We start from the raw sequence: 24,814 nt of genomic DNA, 5'->3' as shown, positions 1-24,814 counted from the left end.
AAGAAAACTGGACCAAAATCCCTCCTGAGATGTGTGCAAACCTGGTAACCAACTACAAGAAAATGTCTTACCTCTGTGCTTGCCAACAAGGGTTTCTCCACCAAGTACTAAGTCATGTTTTGCTTAGGGATCAAATATTTATTTTACTCACTGAACCTCAATTTTTATTATGTGTTTTCTTTTCTGGATTTTTGGTTGATATTCTGTCTTTATCATTTAAAATACACCTATGATAAAAAAAATTATAGATCCTTTATTTCTTTGCAAGTGGGCAAATCTGCAGGGAATCAAATAATTATTCTCCCCACTGTAAGCACCATGTTTGTTTGCGCATTTGTTGTTACTTTTTGTTGCACGGTTAAGTGTTGGATGTGTATGCGCAATTTATTGAATGCTGTTCCATATTGCACTCTCTGGCACTTTATCTACTGTTTCTTATTGGAACATGCTAAATATTGCACTTATAGTTTTCTGTTCCATATTGCACTTTATTTGCAAATGTTTTCCCCTCTATTAAGTTTTTCCTTTAGTTATACTTTAAAAAACATAATTAAACTGGAAACGGCCTGTAAAACGCTAGTACTTGCATAGCTACAGACAATGAACCAAGATACTGCAAAAATTCTACAGACGCGGAGGATTCAGTCATCCGTTGCACTGCCTAGCTGCATCAGACATAAAGGTTATGAGTGTAACAGTTAAACTATCATACAGACATGAGCGGGAGACGGGCTGTGCATTGCAGAATATCTTCAGTGATCTGAATTCCCTTCGCACCACCAGGGCCATTTATCACCGTCTCAGGAATCCTGCAGACAACACAATGCAGTAAGCAGATTTACGCTCTATATTCAGACATATTTGCGGTGCAACACTTGTTTCTAAAGATGAATAAAGTGGAAGCTGAGTAAACAGCAGGGAGAGCAAAGTCATTGCCCAAAACACCAATTCTGCCAAAAACGGGACAAACAGAAGACTCTAAAAAATGATGCACAAAAATAAAAGGGAAGACAAAAGCCTGTGTTGCCCACAGCAGCCAGACTGCGGCTATTATTGTTCTAGTGGAGATAAGAATAAAATAAAATTGGACTGTCTTCTACAGACAACTCTGGCTTCCATTACCCAAAACAGACAATCGGAACCCAACCACCATTCTGGTGCATAGTGTCAGTCAAAGGAGAACATTTTATAAATGTGATTGCAGACGGCACTGTTTCTTCTGTGATTTGGGTACGTTTAGCAGAATGAACGAGAGGTGCAATAAATGGAAATTTTGGTGCCGAACTTGAAAATTCAGGATGCACTTGGCCGAAACCAAAAATGACAATTTAAATTTTTTATTTTTTTTTTTTTATATAGAAAGAATTGAATTATATTTAATTTTTAATAAATATCATGAAGAAGAATTTATTGTCTACCATTATCGGCACCTTTAGCTTAAGAAAAAGGCAGCCCTTTAAAAATTCTATGTCTTCAAACTGGTCCGTTGCGTTTCTGTTGTGGGGTTAAAAATCTTGCTGCATTTTTGGTCAGTTAAGAAAAAAAACAACGCACCAAAAATGCACCTCCCCATTTAAATGCATCGAAAACGAAAGCAAGAACGCATCAATAACGCACCCGTGTTAGGTTTTTGATGCGGTTTTTGAGTCACATGACCTACGAAAAACACACCATCAGCACAGTAAAATCACGTGCATTTTCGGCGCCATTATCGGAACCTTTTTCTCTATCGAAAAAATGAAGAAAACATAATTTTCAGACAATATGTTTCAGCTGCTGAGAATTCGGTCCATCTCTAAAATGATGATGTACTATTAAAGAATAAAGCTGGCTATACATGGATCATAATTTCATCTAGGTATGGCCACTGTGGTTGAACAGAAGTCGAACTACTGACTTCTGTGCAACCGCCCCGTTAAAAATTCCACTCGATCAGTGCTGCAGGCTATAGACCGCAGCGCTAATCAGTGTATTATGACAGCGAGGAAATAACACAGATGTTAGAATGCAATGACACATGGGAGGATAATGCATTCCACATCAAATGTGTGAGTGGGGGAAATCGGGTAAAAAAAAAAAAATAATTAAAAAAAAGGACTCATCTATGTCCATCTCAAAGCTGGCCATAGACGTTTAAGTTTTGTTCAGCCAGTGGGCTGAAAAAAAAAAAAAAAATAAAATAAAGAAGAAGGAGGATTCCTCCACCCACACAAGTGAGGTGGATAAAGAAATCCAGTACTCTATGCTGTCAGAACAAACCAATCAGCGGCTGCAGCTGCTGCTCAACATAGCTTTCCAATATTCCCGTCTAAAAATCAACTTCTGTCGAACAGGGACAGCCACACATGATTGAAATTCGGCTGGTCTCTGCTGAACCGATTGAATCTCGAACCATCTATGGCCAGGTTAACCACTTAAGGCTGATGCGCGGGTCCAGCGGCCGCGATGTTCGCCGGTCACCCACGATCGCCCTTCAGAGAGGGAGAAGGGGGACCTGCCAGTGTAAACGAAGCAGATCCCCGTTCTGACAGGAGAGTTCAGTGATATAGTCTGTTCCTAGCAGTGTTAATTTCGTCAACAAAAATGTTTGTCATAATTTTCGTCAGTGGCTTTTTTACAGTGACGAAAACGAAACTAAAAGTACAACACATTTTTGTCAACTGACAAAAACTGATGAAAATCAAATCAGTTTCCGTTAAGGAAAGAGAACGGGACGTTAATGGCAAGGAGGGACGTTTACCCTGATGAACTACTGTATTTATGGGCGTATAACACAGTGCGTGCGTGTTATACGCTGAGATTTGTTTTTTACCAACGGGGGCGGTGATCGGGAGGTCCGCCCCGGGTGCCACACATTGGGTGGGTGGTCAAGCCGGTCGTCCCGCCTCTCGTGGCCCTTGGACAGCACTGCCAGCAAAGTCTAAAGTGAGGGAAAAAAAAAAATCACTGCCAGCCCCTTCTACACCACTCCTCCTCCTGTGTCACTCATTGTAAATTGAAGCTTCTAAATACCTCAATTGCTCCGTTCTTATCGGCTGCTCCCCTCCTCCGAATCCTTTTTCCGAATGTTGCTTTAGATTGGAGGAGAGCGGTCACATGACCATCCATGAAACGTCAGGAGAGCAGTCATGTGACCAGGTCCACGCAAGAACGAAGCTATTGAGGTATATTTAGAGACTTTAATTTACAATGAGGGTGACACAGGAGGAGCAGTGTATGAGAAAAGGCTGGCAGTGATTTATTCTTAACGTTAGAGTACGCTGGCAGTGCTGTCCCAGGAGACTGGGGGTTTCCTGAGAGTGCAGGGGGGGGGCTGTGTATTGTGGGTGGGGGGGATGTGTATTGTGCAGAGGGTGGGGAGTGTGTGCTGTGTACTGTAGGGGGCTGTGTGCTGTGGGGGCTGTGTATTGTGCAGAGGGTAGAGGGCTGTGTACTGTGCACATTCGATTTTAGTTGACTAAAATGATTTTATTCGACTAAAATATACTGGAGATTTTATGCGACTAAAATGGGACTAAAACTAAAATGCCATTTTAGTCCTAAGACTAAAGCTAAATCGAAATTTGCTGCCAAAATTAACACTGGTTCCTAGTGATTAGGAATAGCAATCTCTCTGTACTCCCAGTCAGTTTACTCTGCCCACAGTTAGAAACACCTCCCTAGGACACACTTAACCCCCTCCAGGCCAGTGTCATTTATACAGTGATCAGTGGCTATTTTTAGCTGTAATCACTGTAACAATGTCACTGGTCCCCAAAAAAAAAAAAAAAAAAGTGTCCGATCTGTCCGCCGCAATATATATATATATATATATATATATATATATACACACATATACACATACACATACATATACTATAACTTTTGCGCAAATCAATATACACTTATTGCAATTTTTTACCAAAAATATGTAGAAGAGAATATATTGGGGATATTATAGCAAAACTTTTTTTTTTTTCAAAATTGTTGGTCTTTTTTTGGTTATAGCGCAAAAAATAAAAAACCTGCAGAGGTATCAAATACCACCAAAAGAAAGCTCTATTTGTGTGAAAAAGAGGACATGAATTTTGTTTAGGTACAACGTCGTACGACCGTGCAATTGTCAGTTAAAGCGACGCAGTGCCGTATCGCAAAAAATGGCCTGGTCCTTAAGTGGTTAATTGAGGTTCACCATCGACTGCCAATCAGTGCACATGTAAGATATAATTGAAGGATGGAAAAGAACGGGTCATCACCAGTGCTGGATTATCAAAAACGCAGAGAAGGCACTGGCCTATGAGCCCAGCGACAAGGGCCTCTTGCACACTGCAGCTTGAAAAAGCTCAGTACAGCTTTTTTTACACTGATCTAAAATGCAGTCCATTGCGCAAAATGTGTCTGTGCACATAGGCACGTAAAAAATGACTGCGTATTCTTGAGTTAAAAAAAAAAATTTTAAAAAGCCCCACAACAAAAATTTGCATTCCCGAGTGGGTGTTTTGCGCCGCTACGAGCACATGCGTGCATATGAACATAAACATTAACAAATTTTGCTTCAAAATGTATTGTGCGCGCGAGTGCGTGAATACGCGCCAAACCGAACGCCTGAAAATATGTCCAGAAATGCTGATGCTCAAACATCAGTACCGTGTGCAAGAGGCCTTAAATGGTTTACAAAAGATAAAAAAAAGGAACAGGTTACATGAATGCATCCCACCCAAAAAAAAAAAAAAATGTAAGCCAGCAGCTACAAATACTGTAGCTGCTGACTTTTACTATTAGGGGACTTACCTGTCCAGGCATCTAACGGTGTCCTCACCCAAGCCGATTCTTGAATCGGCTCTCGGGTGCTGGCGCCGCCATCTTGACTAAGGGAAACAGCCCTTGTGGCTTCACAGGCGATTTCCTAATGCGTATCGCTTTGTGAATGGGCTGACTGTCGGAGGGGGAAGGAGGGGAGGGGTGGCGAACTTCCGTCTCACAAACTGAGTCGGAAGAGGGAGCAGGTACTAGTCAAAACCAGGTACCCGCACCCCTCCAAATGTGACAGTGGGGGGGGCACCTTTTAGAGAAGGAAATGTTATTTTGTGACATTTCAGCACAGTTTAAAAATAAATAGGGAGAAGGGAAAGAACAGTTAACAACATACCTCACCGGCCTTCACAATGCATCGCGCCCCACCTTGCACAATGCACACCAATTACATGTGAAAACCCCAGCGGGGTTGCAAAAGGTAGACCGCATTGAAAGAGGTGAGGCTGTTGATGCCTGCAGCTAATCGCACCCATTTGCATGCATTCGCTCATGCTGGGACGATTGCTGCATGAGCGACTACATGCATATGGGAGCGATTAGCTGCAGGAGCCGGGAGCCTCCCTTTGCTTTCATTGGGACTGCCTCTCGCAGCTAATCGCTAAACCCAGCAAATGTGAACGTACCCTTAAAATTTAGGAAATACATTATTAGTCAAAAACCAGAAAGAAGCACAGTCCCCCTGAAAAAACAAAACCGAGCCTCACTTCCATGTCCTAACCTGCACAAGAAACTTAGAGGAACAAACTTGACCTCTTGCTCTGGCCAACTGAGAAGGGCCATTATTTACGGAATATTTGCATTAAAAAAGGTCACAGCATAAACCAAGGACTGTTGACAAGTGAAGTTTGGAAACAAAGCAGCCAAAGCCGACACTTTACTGGGAGTTTCATCTTCTCGAAAAGAGCTGCTTTGTCTAATAGATTTTACTGTCCAGAATGCCTGGTATTTTCTCTATAGTAACCACAACCCACACCAGAGCTATCCGGCTCCATGTTCCCCCAGCCACTGTCACTTACAAGCACCAGGGGCATTAAACTGAGGAAAATCCAGCCAACCCACCTGTAATCAATGCAGAAACATCTAGAAAAGTCACTTTCTGAAGCCAATTTTCTACAGTCAGATTACTGGGGAGGATGTCTGCTGTGCGTACTTACAGTGCATCCTGAAAGTATTCACATCGCTTCACTTTTTCCAAATTTTATATTACAGCTTTATTCCAAAATGGATTAAATTCGCTATTTTCCTCAAAATTCTACAAACAATACCTCATAATGACAACCTAAAAGTTGTTGGTTTAAAATCTTTGTGAATTTATTAAAAATAAAAAAGAAATCATATGTACAAGGGGAAGCCAATAAGTTCTTACCCTCACCATGATCCAAATGTGCTAGGGATCTGAAATTTTGCTGGTTTGTAGTTGGATACGTTATATGCATGCCAATTTTTGTTTTTGAAGGTCGTGATGAATTATAGTTAGAGCCAAGAGAAATGGAGTAGGTGTCATACCGGACAAAGTTGAATGCTGAGCCGTGATTAGGTTCCTCCATCTTCAAGGGAAATCTGCCCAAATAATCCATGGAGATGTCAGCTGTGTATGGAGAAGATTGTCCAACATATGAGATGGAAGAGAGAATTCAAGTGTGGTCGCACCAATATACAGGATGACCCAAGGGAAGGTCGTCCGTCAACTGCTGCAGAACCTCCAAATCTGCATACTTCTACGCAGATGTTATTAAAAGTCTGTTCCACAGATGTGAGAAGGAAGAGTCAGTGGACTAAATTTCAGATCCCTAGCACATCTGGATCTTTGCGAGGGTAAGAACTTATTGGCCTCCCCCCTGTACATAAGTATTCACAGCCTTCGCCATGACACTCAAATTGAGCTCAGGTGCATCCTGTTTCCACTGATCATCCTTAAGATCTTTCTACAAGTTGATTGGAGTCTACCTGTGGTAAATTCAGTTGATTGAACATGATTTGGAAAGGCACACACCTGTCTATATAAAGGTCACAAAGTTAACAGTGCATGTCAGAGCACAAATCAAGCCATGAAGTCCAAGGAATTGTCTGTAGACCTCCGAGACAAGAGATTGTATCAAGGCACAGATCTGGGGAAGGGTACAGAAACATTTCTGCAGCATTGAAGGTCCCAATGAGCACAGTGGCCTCCGTCATCTGTAAATGGAAGAAGTGTGGAACTACCAGAGCGGGCCGCCCGGCTAAATTGAGCAATCGGGGGAGAAGGACCTTAGTCAGGGAGGTGACCAAGAACCCGGTGGTCACTCTGACAGAGCTCCAGTGTTTCTCTGCGGAGAAAGGAGAAACTTCCAAAAGAGCAACCATCTCTGCAGCACTCCACCAATCAGGCCTGTATTGTAGAGTGGCCAGATGGAAGCCACTCCTCAGTAAAAGGCACATGACAGCCCATCTGGGTTTTGCCAAAAGGCACCTGAAGGACTTTCAGACCATGAGAAACAATTCTCTGGTCTGATGAGACAGATTGAACTCTTTGGCCTGAATGGCAAGAGTCATGTCTGGAGGAAACCAGGCAACGCTCATCACCTGGTCAATACCATCCCTACAGTGAAGCATGGTGGTGGCAGCATCATGCTGTCGGGATGGTTTTTTTTAGTGGCAGGAACTGGGAGACTAGTCAGGATCGAGGGAAAGAGGAATGCAGCAATGTACAGAGACATCCTTGATAAAAACCTGCTCCAGAGCGCTCTGAACCTCAGATCGGTGCAAAGGTTCATCTTCCAACAGGACAACGACCCCAAGCACACAGCCAAGATAACAAAAAGGAGTGCCTACGGGACAGACAAGTCCAGACTTGTACATCTCTGGAGAGATATGAAAATGGCTATGCACCAACGCTCTCCATCCTCCAGCCTCTATGCACCAACGCTATCCATCCAACCTGATGGAGCTTGAGAGGTCCTGCAAAGCCGAATGGGAGAAACTTCCCAAAAATAGGTGTGCCAAGCTTGTAGCATCATACTCAAAGAGACTTGAGGCTGTAATTGCTGCCAAAGGTGCTTCAACAAAAGTATTGAGCAAAGGCTGTGAATACTTATGTACATGGGATTTTTTTCCTTTTTTTAAGAAATTTGCAAAGATTTCAAACAAAGTTCTTTCACATTGATATTATGGGGTATTGTTTGTAAAAGTTTGAGGGAAACAAAATGTGGAAAAAGTGAAGCACTGTGAAAACTTTTCTAGATGCACTGTACCTGTAATGAATGTATAACTAAAGGCAATTTTTTTTTAGTTCTGGATAAAAGGGAGAAGGATTAGAACCCCTTCCAAGTTTTATTGCCATCTGTGCCCCCGTTACAGAGATTCACCCTCTCTAATAAATAAACCTTACATGGATTATAACCCTCCCTTGGCAGCGGACATCTTACTACACCCAGCTACGTCTTGAATTTAGGAGTAATTTTAGCAATAAAGTGAGCGTATATAAATAAATATAGCATAACGACATCTGTGTTGCTGTCTGCATGTTTAACCGCTTGCCGACCAGCTCCCGCCGATATACATCGGCAGAATAGCACTCCTGTGAAAACTGACATACCTGTATGTCAATCCGCAAAAGAAGGACTCGATATCTGCCGGCGGCCCGCGATATTGGCAAGGAGACAGAATGAGGAATTGCCTATGTAAACAAGGCATTTCCCTGTTCTGCCTAGTGACATGACAGATCTTCTGTCCCCCGTCGTCAGGAGCAGTGATCTCTGTCATGTCAGTGGTAGCCCATCCCCTCTACAGTTAGAACACACTTAACCCCTTGATTGCCCCCTAGTGCTTAACCCTATCCCTGCCAGTGACATTTATAGATTAATCAGTGGCTATTTTTACCTCTGATCGCTGTATAAATGTCAATAGTCCCAAAAAAAGTGTCAAATGTGTGCGCCGCAATGTCGCAGTCCCGATAAAAATCGTAGATCACCGCCATTACTAAAAAAAAAAAAAAAAAAAAAAAGCCATAAATCTATCCCCTATTTCGTAGACGCTATAACGTCTGCGCAAACCAATATATGCTTATTGTGATTTTTTTTTTACCAAAAATATGTAGAAGAATACATAGCGGCCTAAACTGAGGAAGAAATTTGGTTTTTATATATTTTTTGGGGATATTTTTTATTATAGCAAAAAGTAAAAAATATTGTCTTTATCAAATTCTTGCTCTTTTTTTGTTTATAGCGCATAAAAAAAAAAAAAAAAAAAAAAAAAAAAAAAAAACGCAGGGGTGATCAAATACCACCAAAACAAAGCTCCATTTGTGGGGAAAAAAAGGACATCAATTTTGTTTCAGCGTCACACGACCACGCAATTGTCAGTTAATGCAACGCAGTGCTGTATCACGAAAAAAAATGCTCTGGTCATTAAGAAGGTAAAATCTTCCGCTTTTTTTTTTTTTTTTTTTTTTTTTTTTTTAAAACAAGAAAACACCTTCCGCTGCTGAAGTGGTCAATTTTGAAAGCCTAAAGGTTTAGCGCTGAGCAGTTCGGGGTGTACCAACATGGCCTCCGCCAACTTCCTACTGCTCGCGTCCAGCTTCTTTCGAAATGTAACATCAAAACAGCATCACAGTTGTCAATAAACTATATTTATATACGCTCACTTTATTGCTAAGAATACTCTGAAATTCAAGACGTAGCTGGGTGTACTAAGATGTCTGCTGCTGCCTTCTTCTGACTGCAGGTATTCTGTCAGATGAGCAAACCTGGTAGCGGTGGGCGCAGCTGATAGAACGTCACTTCGGTTACCTAATCTGATGGAACACAGGCAGGAGGGTGTGCTTATCTGAGAAAGCCCCTCCGCCAGATGAAAGACAAAAAAAAAAACAAAAAAAAAAAAACGCCCATGAAGACTCCTGGGATGTAGAACATCATTTTGGCCTAGTCTAGAAACCAGGAAGTAACTGAAGAAATCAAAAAAAAAAAAAAAAACAAAAAAAAAAAAAAAAAAAAAAAAAAACACACAAGTAAATATGATCTATATTCCTATTAACTACTATTTATTAATGCTAGTGGCATAAGGATTAAAAAGAGTTCATGTTGATTAAGTTGAGATCCACTTTAAGCTGCTATTATTTCATTTAAAATGACTTCCATGAAAACAAATTTGCATATATATTCTACAGGCCCTGTAATATGTATGGGTATTATTACAATAATGGTCCTGACACCAGCCAGACAGATGAGCTCATGTCTGGTCTGCAGTCACCTGTGATTACTGCCATTTCACCTTCTTCCCATTACACAGAACAATAGAACGGCTGAACACGGCTCGGGGCTAGGAACTCTCACCTGTTCTACAAAGCTTTGTCCAAGTTCCTCCTCTGCTGGAGAAAGTCTCCCGCCTACACATCCCTTACTAATGTCTCCCGCCTACACGTCCCTTTCTAATAGCTCTTCAGGAATCCTCTAGCCGGCAGGTGAAATACAAATACCGCTACATTAAACCAGGCCTTTTTTCCGACATTTATTGTTTACAAGTCTAAATAAGTAATTTTATAGCAAAAAAAATACTAAGAACCCCCAAACATTATATATATTTTTTTAGCAGAGACCCTAGAGAATAAAATGGCAGTTGTTGCAATATTTTACGTCATACTGTATTCACGCAGCATATTTTTTGGGGGAAAAAAATACACTTATGGAAAAAAAAAAAAAAAAAAAAAAACAGTAAAGTTAGCCCAATTATTTTGTATAATGTAAAAGATGTTACATCGAGTAAATAGATACCTAACATGTCACGCTTCAAAATGGCACAGGCTTGTGGAATGGCGACAAACTACGGTAATTAAAAATCTCCATAGGCGACATTTTAAAAATGTTTACATGTTACAAGGAGGTCTAGTGCTAGAATTATTGTTCTCACTCTAACGATCGCGGTGATACCGCACATATGTGTGGTTTGAACGCCGTTTACATATGTGGGCGCGACCTACGCATGCATTTGCTTCTGCGCACAAGCTCGGAGGGGCCGGGCGCTTTAAAACATTTTTTTTTTTCTTATTTAACACCTCTTCTACTGCCCATAAGGCTACTTTCACACTGAGGCGCATTAAAGGCACTAAAGCTCTAAAAATAGCGCCTGTAAAGAGCCGTTCCTGTCTCTCCAGTGTGAAAGCCCGAGGGCTTTCACACTGGAGCGGTGCACTTGCAGGACTTTAAAAAAAAGTCCTGCAAGCCGCAGCGCTGTAGGAGCGGTGTATAAACCGCTCCTAAAGCGCCCCTGCCCATTAAAAACAATGGGACAGCGGGCTTTGCCGGGCGGCTTTAACCCTTTTAAAACCACCCCACTAGCGGTCGAATAGCGCTGCTAAAAGGACGGTAAAGCAGCGCTTAAAAATAGCGCCGCTTTACCGCCGATGCCCGTCCGCCCCAGTGTGAAAGTAGCCTAAAAGTGATCCCATGGCGAAAGAGGATTGCCTGCTCTGTATAGACAAATACTGGGGTTATGGCAACTAGCTGCTGCCATAACCACATTACATAATGTCAAACTAATGACACATATACCTATATACATACACACACAAAAAAACACCAATACCATACCATAGGGTCCCTTCACATCACAAAGTATTAGTATCACTGGTCCCTGCAAAGTGTCAAATTGTCCGTCACAATACCGCAGTCCCGCTATAAGTCGCTATAAGACTAGTATAAAAATAAATAAATAAATAAAAATTCCAAGATATATACCATAGTTTGTAGACGCGCAAACCAATCAAAATGTACTTATTGGGATGTAGAATACATATTGGCTCTAATTTATGAAGAAATTCGATTTAAAAATAATTAGATTGAGTTTTATAGCAGAAAGTAAAAAATATTATGTTTTGTTTTTTTCAAAATTGTTGATCTTTTTTTGTTTATAGCGCAAAAAAATAAAAAAACGCAGACTTGATCAAATACCACCAAAAGAAAGCTCTCTACAGTATTTGTGGTTAAAAAAAAAAAAAAAACACAAGTTTTATTTGGGTACAGCGTTGCATGACCGCACAATTGTCTGTTAAAGTAACGCAAAATGGTCTGGCCAGGTGGGTAAATCTTCCGGAGGTGGTTAAGCAGCACCCTAAAAAAAAAAAAAAAAAATTGGACCTTTTCCTTTACAGCCAAGGAAGCTGCCATTTTAGCCTCTGTTGAATCTGAAGTTGTCATGGTGCTGCACATGTGATCACTTATAAAACCAGCCATGTGACTGCTTGACAGTTCGGTTGAGAGCACAAGCAACTGACAGTTCCTGTTATTCCTGACAGTTATTCACGACATGCCTTGAATGTAACTGTTATGACAAACTGTTGAATCGGTGGGTTTAGTTCCGCTTTAAGAATCTCTGAAGAAGCAACAACATGTCATAAGCAGGAAAAAAAAAAAAAAAAAACTTTAACAAACGCCAATGCTGACCAAATATAAATTTGCCCAATTAGAGCGCTGGAAGTGATCTTCAAAAACAAAAAGAGACAAGTAGCAGAAAGCAGCCATTGATTTAAAAACATAGCACAAACTTTCAAATAACCATCAACCAAAAGAGCGTTCCGTACGAGAACCGTTGAAGTCAGGTTTGAATTTTGCAGCCCTGGTGGGCGAAGCATTGAAATTCAAACATCTGTCCAAAGCTGACATCATACAATACTGACTTCACAACAGAGCATGGAATTTACAGTTGCTCGTGTATGGCATTCCATTAATGAAATACCTAATTATAGGCTGGAACACCAGGACAAGTATACTTGTTTAAACAAAAAAAAAAAAAAAAAACACAGTTCTCTTCAGACAGGACCAATGAAATTTAGAATCTACAGTCACATGATTGCAAATAGAGACCCTAACCATTGGGTGAAGTTTTTCCCACAGGCTGAAAAAAAAAAAAAAAAAGGCCCCTTCACACTGATGCGTTTTTGGCTGCGCTTTCACCTAGCTAAAAGCGAAAAAACACAGTAAAGAGTAAAGCCCTTTCACACTCATCAGTTTTTCTTCCGCTTTTGCTAAGGCTAAAACAGAAGAAAAAAAAAAATCCATGAAGCCCCGTTCACACTGATGCAATGCAGGAAATGCACAGGAATCGCTGCAATTCCTGCATCGCACAGCAATCACACTATGTTGCATGCGATCGGCTGTGAATACCAATTCAAAGTTAACGACACCCCAAAAGCAGGTTGCAGAGCGTTTGCCTGAATCCAATTGCATGGGTATGAACACCCAGTGCAGCAAAAAAAAAAATAAAAAACGCACTGAATTGCATGTGATTTGCACAGGAATGCAGGCGATGCGACAGTGTGAACCAGTGCTAAATCCTATGGAACTCTTCACAGCAGTCAGTTGTGTTTTAAGGCCTGGTTCACACCTATGCATTTTTTTTACTGCGTTTTCAGTTTTGCAGAAACACAGTACAGTCCATTTAACATACTTTTCTATGGATCTGTGCATTTTATGGAAAGGGTCAGGAACTTTTTTTGGTTTTTGGTTCCATAGACTTCAATGGATGAAAAGCATGTATTGATAAACGCAAAATGCACCGGAAGCATGCAAACTGCAACCTGCATAAAACCCGATTCACACCAATGCAGGTTGCAGTTTGCATATTTCAGGTGCATTTTTTGCGTTTTTTCAATACACGTTTTTTGATCCACTGAAGTCTATGGAACCAAAAACAAGAAAAAAAGTCCCTGGCCCTGCACAAATGTGAACTACATCCATAGGAAGGAAACCATGTTAAATGGACTGTGGTGTGTTTCTGCAAAACTAAAACACCACTAAACCATGCATAGGTGTGAACCAGGCCTTAAAAGTCCTGTATGCTGCATTTTTTGGTGCATGTTTGGTGTAGTTAAAGAAAAATGAATAGAAAAAAAAAACACATCGAAAATGCACCCGCAGTTGCGTTTTTTGGAGTCACATGTCCTCTTTTCACAGGAGCAAAATGCACCGTAAAAGCAGCAAAAAACACATATGCCTTTTTGCAAAAGAGCAGTAGGAAAGTAGCCTAAATCCCATGGAATTCTTCACATCAGTACACTCTGGGGTTCACTGCTTTTTGAAAAGTCCTGCATGCTGCATCTTTGCTGTGCCTCTTACAAGTGCACAAAAAATAGCATCTCCTATTGATTTCTATAGGAAACTCACAAAAAAAAAAAAAAAAAAAAAAAAAAAAAAAAAAAAAAAAAAACGCATCAAAAACTCAACCGCATTTTTTTTTTTTTTTTTTTTGCGTCACACGTCAAATGCATCAAAAATGTATATGTGTTTTTACCACGAGGGACCCCAACTGTATGGCCCACTTTACCACCTGCTGTAAATGAGTATTGCTTCTACTGATCAAACAATCACAATCTGCTGTAGGATAATGGTACAGTATAGTATAGATATAGATATATCACACAATACAAAGACAAAAAAAAAAAAAATCATCATCTGCGTTTTATACCTTTATAAAATATATGCATATAATTGCAGGTTTGCCAGGCCTGCAATAATAAACAATGCGCCCACTACAGAGAGTCCACAACCTAAAGACTAAACAATAAAGCTTGCTGCTGCATGCGATCGATCGTCGTGTACCTGACCCCGGCCTGCCAACTTGCAGATTCAGAAAGTGGGGTCATTTCCTTTGACCCTGCAGTGAAATCCTGTTAGGGTCCCCCCTCCTCTTTGTTGACGGGGAGCAGAAGGGGGGGACCTCGCAGGTTCTCATGTTTCCATCAGAGCAGAGCGCACACACAGAATGGAAAGCGCCAAAGTTTCCTGAGCAAATGACACCAGGACAATAGAAGGAAACAGAACATATGACTGAGCTGCCTTCCCTCCCTCCCGAAATACAGACAGAACAACAAGAACATTTCAAATGCATCAGCTGGATCCAGAACAATTAGCGCCGTGTCAGACAGGCGACTTATTTTTTTTTTATCTGATATCTCGCTAAGGAAATCATAGTCGTTTCCTATGGAATCGCTAACTCACTTTGCAGGGATCTATGGTACGTTCGCTCAGCGTTTGAGTTTGTGCGGCGTTCTTTCTATGGCTGAGCTACAAACAGCTGAAGGGGACCGATTTGTAGCAGCCATTGGCAAAAAACCGATGCAGCAAAAGTCTGACCTGTAACCGCGACAGATCGCTTCTTAGCAACAAATGGCCAGCGACTATAGCTATTAAATCGCCAGCAACAACTTGCTGTTAAATCGCTGACATTAGAAATTTGTAGCAATTCATTGCTGCTGCAAAAATCACCCATCTAATGTGGCCCTTGGCACCATAAACACGCCCATCCAACGTGGCCCATGGCACCATAAACACGCCCATCCAACGTGGCCCATGGCACCATAAACACGCCCATCCAACGTGGCCCATGGCACCATAAACACGCCCATCCAACGTGGCCCATGGCACCATAAACACGCCCATCCAACGTGGCCCATGGCACCATAAACACGCCCATCCAACGTGGCCCATGGCACCATAAACACGCCCATCCAACGTGGCCCATGGCACCATAAACACGCCCATCCAACGTGGCCCATGGCACCATAAACACGCCCATCCAACGTGGCTCTTGGCACCATAAACTCACCCACCTAACGTGGCCCTTGGCACCATAAACTCGCCCATCTAATGTAGCCCATGGCACCATAAACTCACTCACCTAACGTGGCCCATGGCACCATGAAATTGCCCATCTAACGTGGCCCTTGGCACCGTAAACTCATCCACCTAACGTGGCCCTTGGCACCATAAAATCACCCACCTAACATGGCCCTTGCAACCATAAAATTGCTTGTCTCATGTGGCCCTAGGCACCATAAAATCACAAACTTAATGTGGCAATGGTATTTGACATTTTCTTGCACTGTGAAGTCCACAGAAGTCTATGGCAAGACATGAAAACACATATATAGTTCCTTTTGGGAGAAGATCCTTCCAAATGTCACAACAGCGATGTCACAGCAGGAAATCACCTCTCATTGGCCAAACCAAAAACCCCTTCCTGACCCCTCCCAGCAGTTATTTAACTGGGTCTTAATACTGGAAAGGGTCACATGACCAGGAATCTGTCCCACCAGTTTCCGATCACATACAGGGGCCAGGAACTCTGACAGCTCGGTCAATGTACTTCATGTGTGCATTAAGGCCCAGCCTCCGTGCTACAGCACATGTGCTTTACATGGTTGGCAAGAGGTTTAAAAAAAAAAAAAAAAAAAAAAACACACCCAAAAACAGGCAAAAGTGGCCAAGAATAGATGTGAACCAGCCTAATTTTGAGACGGAGGTGAATGCAGCACAATTGTCGTTGACAAGAAATGCTACACAAACTTTATCACTGAGTAAATGAAAGTACAGAACTCTAAAATTAACAAGTTAATGATTCCATAGAAAATAATTATAAATTCCTTAGCCAGAAATGATTAAAAGAAAAAAAAAAAAAAAAAAAAAAAAAAAAAAAAAAAATCGCCAGTGTGTCATGACCCCGCTAAGGCCAAAAAGTTTGTGCTGATAAAGAGAAGACAGTCCAGATTAATAGAAAATTAAATAAAAAAAAAAAAAAAAGGGATATAAAAACATAAAATAAAGACAAAACGATCCAAATGAAGAAAAAAAAAAAATAAAGATAAAAAAAAAAAAAAAAAATTAAAGATAAAAAGATCCAAACAATATAGGCTGGGTTTACACGTATGCGATGTGGGAACCAGTGCCATTCCTGTGCGGATTCCCACATCGCATCTAATGCGCAGGCAGTTCACACTGCTCTCAGCGAACTGCCTAGACAGTTAACACCCCGCAAATCGGTTTGCAGAATGCAGTGCTGATTGCATGGGTATTCCAGTGCAGAACAAAAAAAAAGGGTCCTTTACTATTTTGGTGCGAAAGCGATTTTAGCTATACAAACTGTATGGCTGAATTTGCATTGCACAGACATCGTATGTGATCTGTGCAGCAATGCGGTGCAAATCACATATAATGTCTAGCATCACACCAATGTGAACCGGCCCTAAAAAGATAAAATAAAGCAAAAAAACATAAAATATTAAATAAGCAAATAAAGTTTTAAATCAATAAAGAGAAAAAAAAAATTATATATAAAAAGAAATTATTGTACGCTAACATGTGCACTGTACAATCAATTATTAAACGGGAGATATATCTATATATGCGCTAACAGTTTGTGCAGCGCTTTACAACAATCAATGGCACAAGAAGATCAGACCAACAACAAACAACTCCCATCCTATAATAAATAGAGGACCTTATCTATCTAGATATCTTTTTTTCCCCTTATATACCATACAATCACATGACCAGCAAATCCACCAGCACTATAGGTAGCTGTAGGGTACCCACACCACACATACATCTCGCTACAACCAATTGGAGGGTCTTTGGTAAAAACGGAATAGCCTACGGGAGAACACTTAGCCCACAACCTCAGAGATCTTCTGATTTTTTTTTTTTTTTACAATATTTTCACCCAATCATTTTGTGAAGAGTCTTCTACGCCTTCATATGGGGCTCCGCTCACCCATAGGATGGGAAGAATGAACGGTCTGGGTCTGATATTGGAAGAGCTCAGCGGTTGACCCCCAAAAAGCATCAAGGCGCAATAGTCAAAGCAAGACTTGGGTCATTCTCAGGAATGACTGATCTGGCCAGACAAAAGACGCCCATAGACCTGAGATGAGGGTCATTGGTAAAAATGTAACAGTCTACTGGAGAAGACTGAGCCACAATCTCAGAGATCTTCCAATATTCTTTAGAATATCACACCCAATCATTTGAGTTTTCCAATAGGTGAGCCTTCATATGGAGCTCCGCTCACCCGTAGGATGGGAAGAATGGACTTCCCGGGTGCAATATTGGAAGATCTCAGCAGTTGACCCCGAAAACCTATCAAGGAGCAATAGTGGAAGCAAGACTCTGGAGAACATTTTCAGGAATGACCGATCTGGCCAGACGAAAAAACACCCATAGACCTGAGATGAGGGTCGCTGGTAAAAACGTAACAGTCTACTGGAGAAGACTGAGCCACAACCTCAGAGATGTTCCAATATTCTTTACAATATCACACCCAATCATTTGACTTTTCCAATAGGTGAGCTTTCATATGGGGCTCCGCTCACCCGTAGGATAGGAAGAATGATCTGCCCGGGTGTAATATTGGAAAGACGCCTGTAGGTTGGGAAGAATGAAGTGTCTGGGTGCAATATGGGAAAGAATATTGGAAGATCTCAGCAGTTGACCCCGAAAACGCATTAAGACGCAATAGTGGAAGCAAGACTCTGGGGAACATTTCCAGGAATGACCGGTCTGGCCAGACGAAAGGCACCCATAGAACCTGAGACCACCGTCACCCAATCTGGCCAAACCAACCGAGAAGGTGAAATAAACCCATACACACCCCCACGGGGGGGGACAGGACACATGCATCTTTCTATATAAAACCTATGGCCAATGACCATCCTAGGTCTACGACTCTTGCCCCCCCGGCAGAGGTAGTCTGAGTGCAGGTTGGTATGAGACCCCCATCCTGGGGGGGTGTACAGTAAGGGGGTGGGGGTGTACAGTAAGGGGGGTGGAGGGGTGTACAGTAGGGGGGTGAAGGGGTGTACAGTAGGGGGGGGTGGAGGGGTGTACAATAGGAGGGGGGTGGAGGGGTTCACAGTAGGGGGGTGGGGGCTATCTCTCACCGACCTTGAGCCTGTGCTGCATTGTGTTGGGTCAGGCTCTTGCTGAGCGCTCCTCTCCCCCCGCTCCAGGCCAGCACACAGAGGAGGAGCGCCGCCGTACAGCCGCTCATCTCCTCTCCTCCTCGCCGAGCCGAGTCTGCAGCGACGATGGCCAGCCTGCACCCGGGAGGTGCTGTGCACGATGCGGCATCAGGGCCGGGCACGAGCCTCCATGCTGCGTGCGGTGCCGTGTCCTCCTCCTCCTCCTCGGGGTGTATTGTGTTACTCTGCCCGCATCCCTCTCCGTGCTGCCTCTCCTCCTCCTTCTTCTCCTTCTCCTCCTACCAGAAACAATTGCCTGCCTATGGAGAGGTGCGCCAGCGACTCCTGCTGGCCGCGCCGCTAACTGCACCCGCCTATTGTTACCACTCTCCTCCTTTCATTGCAACATTGTAATCCTTTTATAGATTACAAAATGTAAAAGGAGTGGGATCCTTCCACATCATTCCGCACACAACACCTCGCCACCAAGGGCTCCATTCACACCTGAGCGTTCCTCGAAGTGCCATTAAAAAATAAGCGCGTTTCAGAAACACACATTTCGTTTGCGAGGCCATTAACCACTTCAATACAGGGCATTTTCACCCCCTTCGTGCCCAGGCCAATTTTCAGCTTTCAGCGCTGTCGCACTTTGAATGACAATTGCGCGGTCATGCTACACTGTACCCAAATGAAATCTTTATCATTTTTTCCCCACAAATAGAGCTTTCTTTGGGTGGTATTTGATCACCTCTGTGGTTTTTATTTCTTGCGCTATAAACAAAACAAGAGTGACAAGTTTGAAAAAAAAACACAATATTTTTTACTTTTTGCTATAATAAATATCCACATTTTTTTTTTTTTTAAAAACAAATTTTTTTCTCAGTTTAGGCCGATACGTATTCTTCTACATATTTTTGGTAAAAAATATCACAATAAGCGTATATTTATTGATTTGCGCAAAAGTGATAGCGTCTACAAAATAAGGGGATAGATTTATAGCATTTTTATTTTTATTTTATTTTTTTTACTAGTAATGGCGGCGATCTGTGATTTTTATCATGACTGAGATTTTGCGGCGGACACATTGGACACTTTTGACACATTTTTGGGACCATTCACACTTATACAGCGATCCGTGCTATAAAAATGCATTGATTACTGTATAAATGTGACTGGCAATGAAGGAGTTAACCAGGAGGGGGCGCTGTAGGGGTTAATTATGTTCCTAAGGAGTGATTCTAACTGTGGGGGGAGGGGACTCACAAGGGGAAGAGACCGATCGGTGTTCCTCTGTACAAGGAACACGCCATCGGTCTCCTCCCACCTGACAGGACGTGGATCTGTGTGTTTACACACACAGATCCACGGTCCTGCTCAGTTACCTGGCAATCGCGTGTGTCTGGCGGACATCGCGGCTGCCGGGCACGCGCACCGGGACCCGAGTGAAGCGGCGGGCGTGCGCGCTCCCTGGGGGGGTCTGGAAGGCCGTCGCGTCATATGACGGCAGCCCAGGATAACAGCTGCATCGTCCCGCCGTCATATGACCGTGGGCGGGCAGCAAGTGGTTAAAGTGGTTGTAAACCCTTTTTGTTGATTTTTACCTATAGGTAATCCTAGAATAAGGCTTACCTATAGGTAGTGGAAATATTTCCTAAACGTGTGCCGTTTAGGAGATATTTCACTTGTAGTGCACCGATGTCGTCATCGGCGCATTCGCTGTGAAGAAACGGACCACGTTTCTTCCCCCAGCGTGTGCCGTAACTGACGGCTCCCGCGCACATGCGCGGGAGTGACGTCACGTGATTCCGGGCCAGTCACAGAGCCGGAGTCCGCGGCCCAGGAAGGAAGGGGGGTGACGATGGACACGGTCTGCACAGGGGACAGCGCGGGCTTCGTTTGCAGGTAAGTGTCATATAATGGGCTGGTATGCAATGCATACCAGCACATTATGCTTTTCATTCGCAGGCCTTGCGGGTATCAAAAGAGGAAGTAAAACCCATCGGGATTTACTTCCTCTTTAAGGCCTCATTCACACCTCAGTGTTTCATAGATCGAGTAGATCTTAGTTTTCCACTCACATACTTTTTCACCATTACTGAATATTTGTAATATTATTTTATTCAGTTTTTTTGTTTTTTCATTTTTGGATTTACACATTTAGCGCTGTACCCACCCCATGTTTTTCATAGATCGAAGCTCAAAAACGCTGGAGGAGAATAAACAAATCTCTTTGGAGATGGGTCACATCTCCACTTGCCTGAAGCTCAAAAAAAAGTTCTGGAGATTTTTCTGCGTAACCACTTCAGCCCCGGAAGGTTTTACCCCCCCCCTTCCTGACCAGGCCATTTATGGCACTGCGTTACTTTAACTGACAATTGCGTGCAACGTTGTATCCAAATATAATTGATGTCCTTTTTTTCCCCACAAATAGAGCTTTCTTTTGGTGATATTTGATCACCTCTGCAGTTTTTATTTTTTGCACTATAAACAAAAAAAAGAACAACAATTTTGAAAAAAACAACAATATTTTTTACTTTTTGCTATAATAAATATCCCCAAATAAAAAAAAAAAAAAAACATTTCTTCATCAGTTATATATTCTTCTACATATTTTTGGCATATATTGGTTGGTTTGCGCAAAAGTTATAGCGTCTACAAACTATGGGAAAGATTTATGGCATTTTTATGGCTTTTTTTTTTTTTTACTGGTAACGGCGGTGATCTGCGATTTTTTTTTTTTTTTTTTGCGGTACTACGACATTGTGCCGAACAGATCGGACACTTTTGACACATTTTTGGGACCACTGACATTTATACAGCGATCAGTGCTATAAATATGCACTGATTACTGTGTAAAAGTCACTGGCAGGGAAGGGGTTAACACTAGGGGTCGATCAAGGGGTTAAATGTGTTCCCTCAGTGTGTTCTAACTGTATGGGGATGTGACTGACTGGGGAAGGAGACATATCGTTGTTCCTACTTAGTAGGAACAAACAATATGTCTCCTCTCTCCTGACAGAACAGGGATTTGTGTGTTTAAACACACAAATCCCCATGCTGGTGCTCGTGCACAGGATCGTGCGTGGCCGGCCACTTAACCACTTGCCGACCGTATAACGTACATATACGATGGCAAAGTGGCACTACTGTGCCAGATCATGTACCTAGTACGTTATCTGACACATCCGGGCAGGGGGCGCGCCTGCACGCCACCAGCGGTGGGTACCGCAGACTCAACAATATGATTGTTCAGTACAGAGAGAGGCAGTCTGACTATGTAAACAAGGCAGATCGCCGTTATGTCAGTAGGCAAAGGCATGAATCCATGTCTCCCCCTAGTAGAAGCACCTCCCCCACAGTACACAAAATCACTAGCTAGGCACACAGTTAACCCTTTGATTGCCCCTGATGTTAACCCCTTCCCAGTCAGTTTCATTAGTACAGTGACAGTGCATATTTTTTTAGCACTGATCACTGTATTAGTGTCACTGGTTCCCCCAAAAGTGTCAAAAGTGTCAGTTAGTGTCAAATTGTCCACCAAATAACAAATACTGCATCTATATGAATGGAACGTAACAAATTTAAATGCATCCAAAATTATGAATTATCGAAATAAGAATGTCGATCATAACAAATGATCCGGTAAACGAAAAAAGAAACAAAAAAAAAACAGAATTTTTCAGCAGTGCACATGTCTATCCTACACCCAGTTAACCATTGCGCCCAGGGCAACAGATCCTCCCGCCTACCTCTTGTCCCCGGCCCTGTGTGCATATGGTCTAAGAATTAATGGCACCACCATGCGCCTTCAAAAGGGCAGGAAAGCATGCGATTTTGTGTGCGTTCCCGCAATGCACAAATGTGAACCTAGCCTAAAGCAACACAAAGTAAATGAATGCACAGGAATGCAACTAATTTGAAAGCAGGGGTCATTCACACCAGATGTATCGGCATGCATTGATCAATAATATATATTGTAAAAGCAATATATTTCAATAGGGTGCAGTTCACACCAGTGCGTTACACTCTAGTTTTTTTTTTCAGCGCAATGTACATCTAATCGAAGGAGAGCGATTTGTAGCAGGCATTGCCAAAGGGGATCCGCCAGCTCAGCAGGACATCTCTCCACTGATCCCCGCTGAGCAGACGGATGACAGGTCCATGTCCGCTCTTCTTCTGCAGAGCAGACACAGACACAGGGGAGGAGAAGTGTGAGCCGTACGACTATAACACTGTGTGAAGCGTGACGCGTCGACAGCGTCTTTGAAAACGTCCTATGACGAAACGCGTAAGGCGGAGTCACGCTCACACGTCATACCCGGAAGTGCAGGCTGGAACGCAAGGTGGGACGCACGCTCTTATCTCGTTCCTGGTCCCATTCTTGCATACAGCGGTGCCTGCAAATACATCTATCTTCTTTTTAGCTTACATTTACGGACTTTTGTATTGTTTGTGTGCACCAATAAACTGGACATACTTCACGAAGGAAGCCCCCTGTTTTTCTTTCTCTGGGCACTGTGGAGAGTTTAACAGATACAAGGTGGGAAGCGGTGGAGGAGCCTGGTCTATTTGGAACGCACAGCTCATCCTGGAACCATTGAAGGGGTCACACAGAATAAAGGAACAGCAGCAGGATCGGATCGAATAATACCCATCCCAAGGCACCCACTCTGTCGCTCGGTACCCCTGTGGGGGTGATTTTCTCTGGTAAGTGGGGGAGCACTGGGGGGCGAGCACTTCAAGTCACCGTTTGAAACAAACACAGAAGTCACTGCTTTATGTTCCTGAGGTTGATAAACTGCATATATACTGAACTTTGCTTTTACACCATCCGGCTAGAGAAACTTTCTGTTTTTAAATGGATAATACATTTTAAGAGGTTTATTATTACCGGCTGATATATGCAATAGATTGAAAATATTTTTTCCATTTATGATTTTCATGGGATCTGTGATTTATTGTAATTTCAATAGAGATCATACCACTGACATACTGATTAATATTTCTGGGAGCTATATATAGGTTTTTGGCACTGACACTTTACATTTATTATACATATGTTTTTCACTTAAAAGGAAGGTTTGTCCCCTAGAGGGCGCCATATTGTCACAAAACTTTAGAACTCTTGGGTTAATTTTAATTTAATATCTTTTACATAATCACTTTTTATCTCTCACAATATTTATATAATTTCTGAATAAATGAGGCACCTTTTTTCACTTGTCTGATAGGAGTTTAACCTTAAATGAGTTTTCACTTATCTTTCGGTTTCTCACATATATGGTCACTCGTCTGGTTTTGACCATAATAAAGCACACAGTGGTTGTAGCTCCTACATGCATATACTCCATTGAACACAGCTTGTAGTTTATGAAACTCATACCCACCACTAATTAATTTATGTAAAATTGAGCAGCGCCATTTTACTCCCCAATCACCTATTATAACAGACACAGTCCCGCTCTCCTCTTTGGGCTGTTGGATGGAAACGGACCGCCTGTCAGTTTCTATCCGACTGTCATCCGAACCGCCAGATAGATGGGGACCGGATCAGATGTCGAAGGGTGTTAATGGACACATGTCCGTTGACATCCATAGAGAGCAATAGAGGGTCTGATTGGGTCTGCCTGAAAAACTGACAGGCGGACCCGATCTGTCCGTCACTGTGAAAGGGACCTAACAGCAACAGACCGCTTTTTAAGTCGATAGTCACTATAGCGATTTAATCAGCAGCTACAAATCACTGCTAATCACTGGCATTAGCAATTTGTAGCAGCAATTAATTTCTGCCACAAAATCACGCCTCTGACATGGCCCTTAGGGTGATTTCACACTGCCACGCTGTGGCTTGGCTGCGACGCGGGTGCAGCGCAATGTTCCCAGGGTTTTCCTGCAAGTTACCCATGCTTTCCCATAGACTTCTATTAGATCGGGCGTTTTTGGTGTGCTTTCTGAAAGCGCACCAAAAGTCCTGCATGCTGCATCTTTGGGGAACTTTTAGAAAACGCACCAAAAACGCCCGATCTAATAACGCCCGATCTAATAGACGTCCATGGGAAAGCATAGGTACACTGCTAAGGGCACTTTAACACCAGTTAGTGCGGCAGTGTGAAAGCTCCCATAGTGACCCATTGGGGGCATTTACTAAAACTGGAGCAGCTCTGCACAGAAAGCAATCAGCATCCAGGTTTTATTGTGAAAGCATAATTGAACAAGCTGAAGTTAGAAGGTGATTGGCTGCCATGCACAGCTGCACCAGATTCGGAGTGCTCCAGTTTTAGTAAATCTTCTCCATTATGTGTAAACGAATGT

The 24,814-nt window shown here is 42.5% G+C and overlaps 1 protein-coding gene across 1 annotated transcript in view; it reads right to left on the bottom strand.

Annotated features, from left to right (window-relative positions):
• Positions 1–19,341, bottom strand: part of FAM171A1 (family with sequence similarity 171 member A1) — a 177,194-nt gene extending 157,853 nt beyond the window's left edge. The window contains exon 1 of the mRNA XM_073629669.1: positions 18,486–19,341. Coding sequence (XP_073485770.1) covers positions 18,486–18,591 — 106 coding nt within the window. The 5' untranslated portion in view covers positions 18,592–19,341. The remainder of the gene's footprint in view (positions 1–18,485) is intronic.
• Between the last annotated feature and the right edge of the window lie 5,473 nt (positions 19,342–24,814).

The sequence above is a fragment of the Aquarana catesbeiana genome, linkage group LG05, assembly GCF_042186555.1.
Source record: "Aquarana catesbeiana isolate 2022-GZ linkage group LG05, ASM4218655v1, whole genome shotgun sequence".
Taxonomy (NCBI): domain Eukaryota; kingdom Metazoa; phylum Chordata; class Amphibia; order Anura; family Ranidae; genus Aquarana; species Aquarana catesbeiana.
The sequence above is the reverse complement of the archived record's forward strand: the minus strand, read 5'-3'. Positions and strand labels throughout refer to the sequence as shown.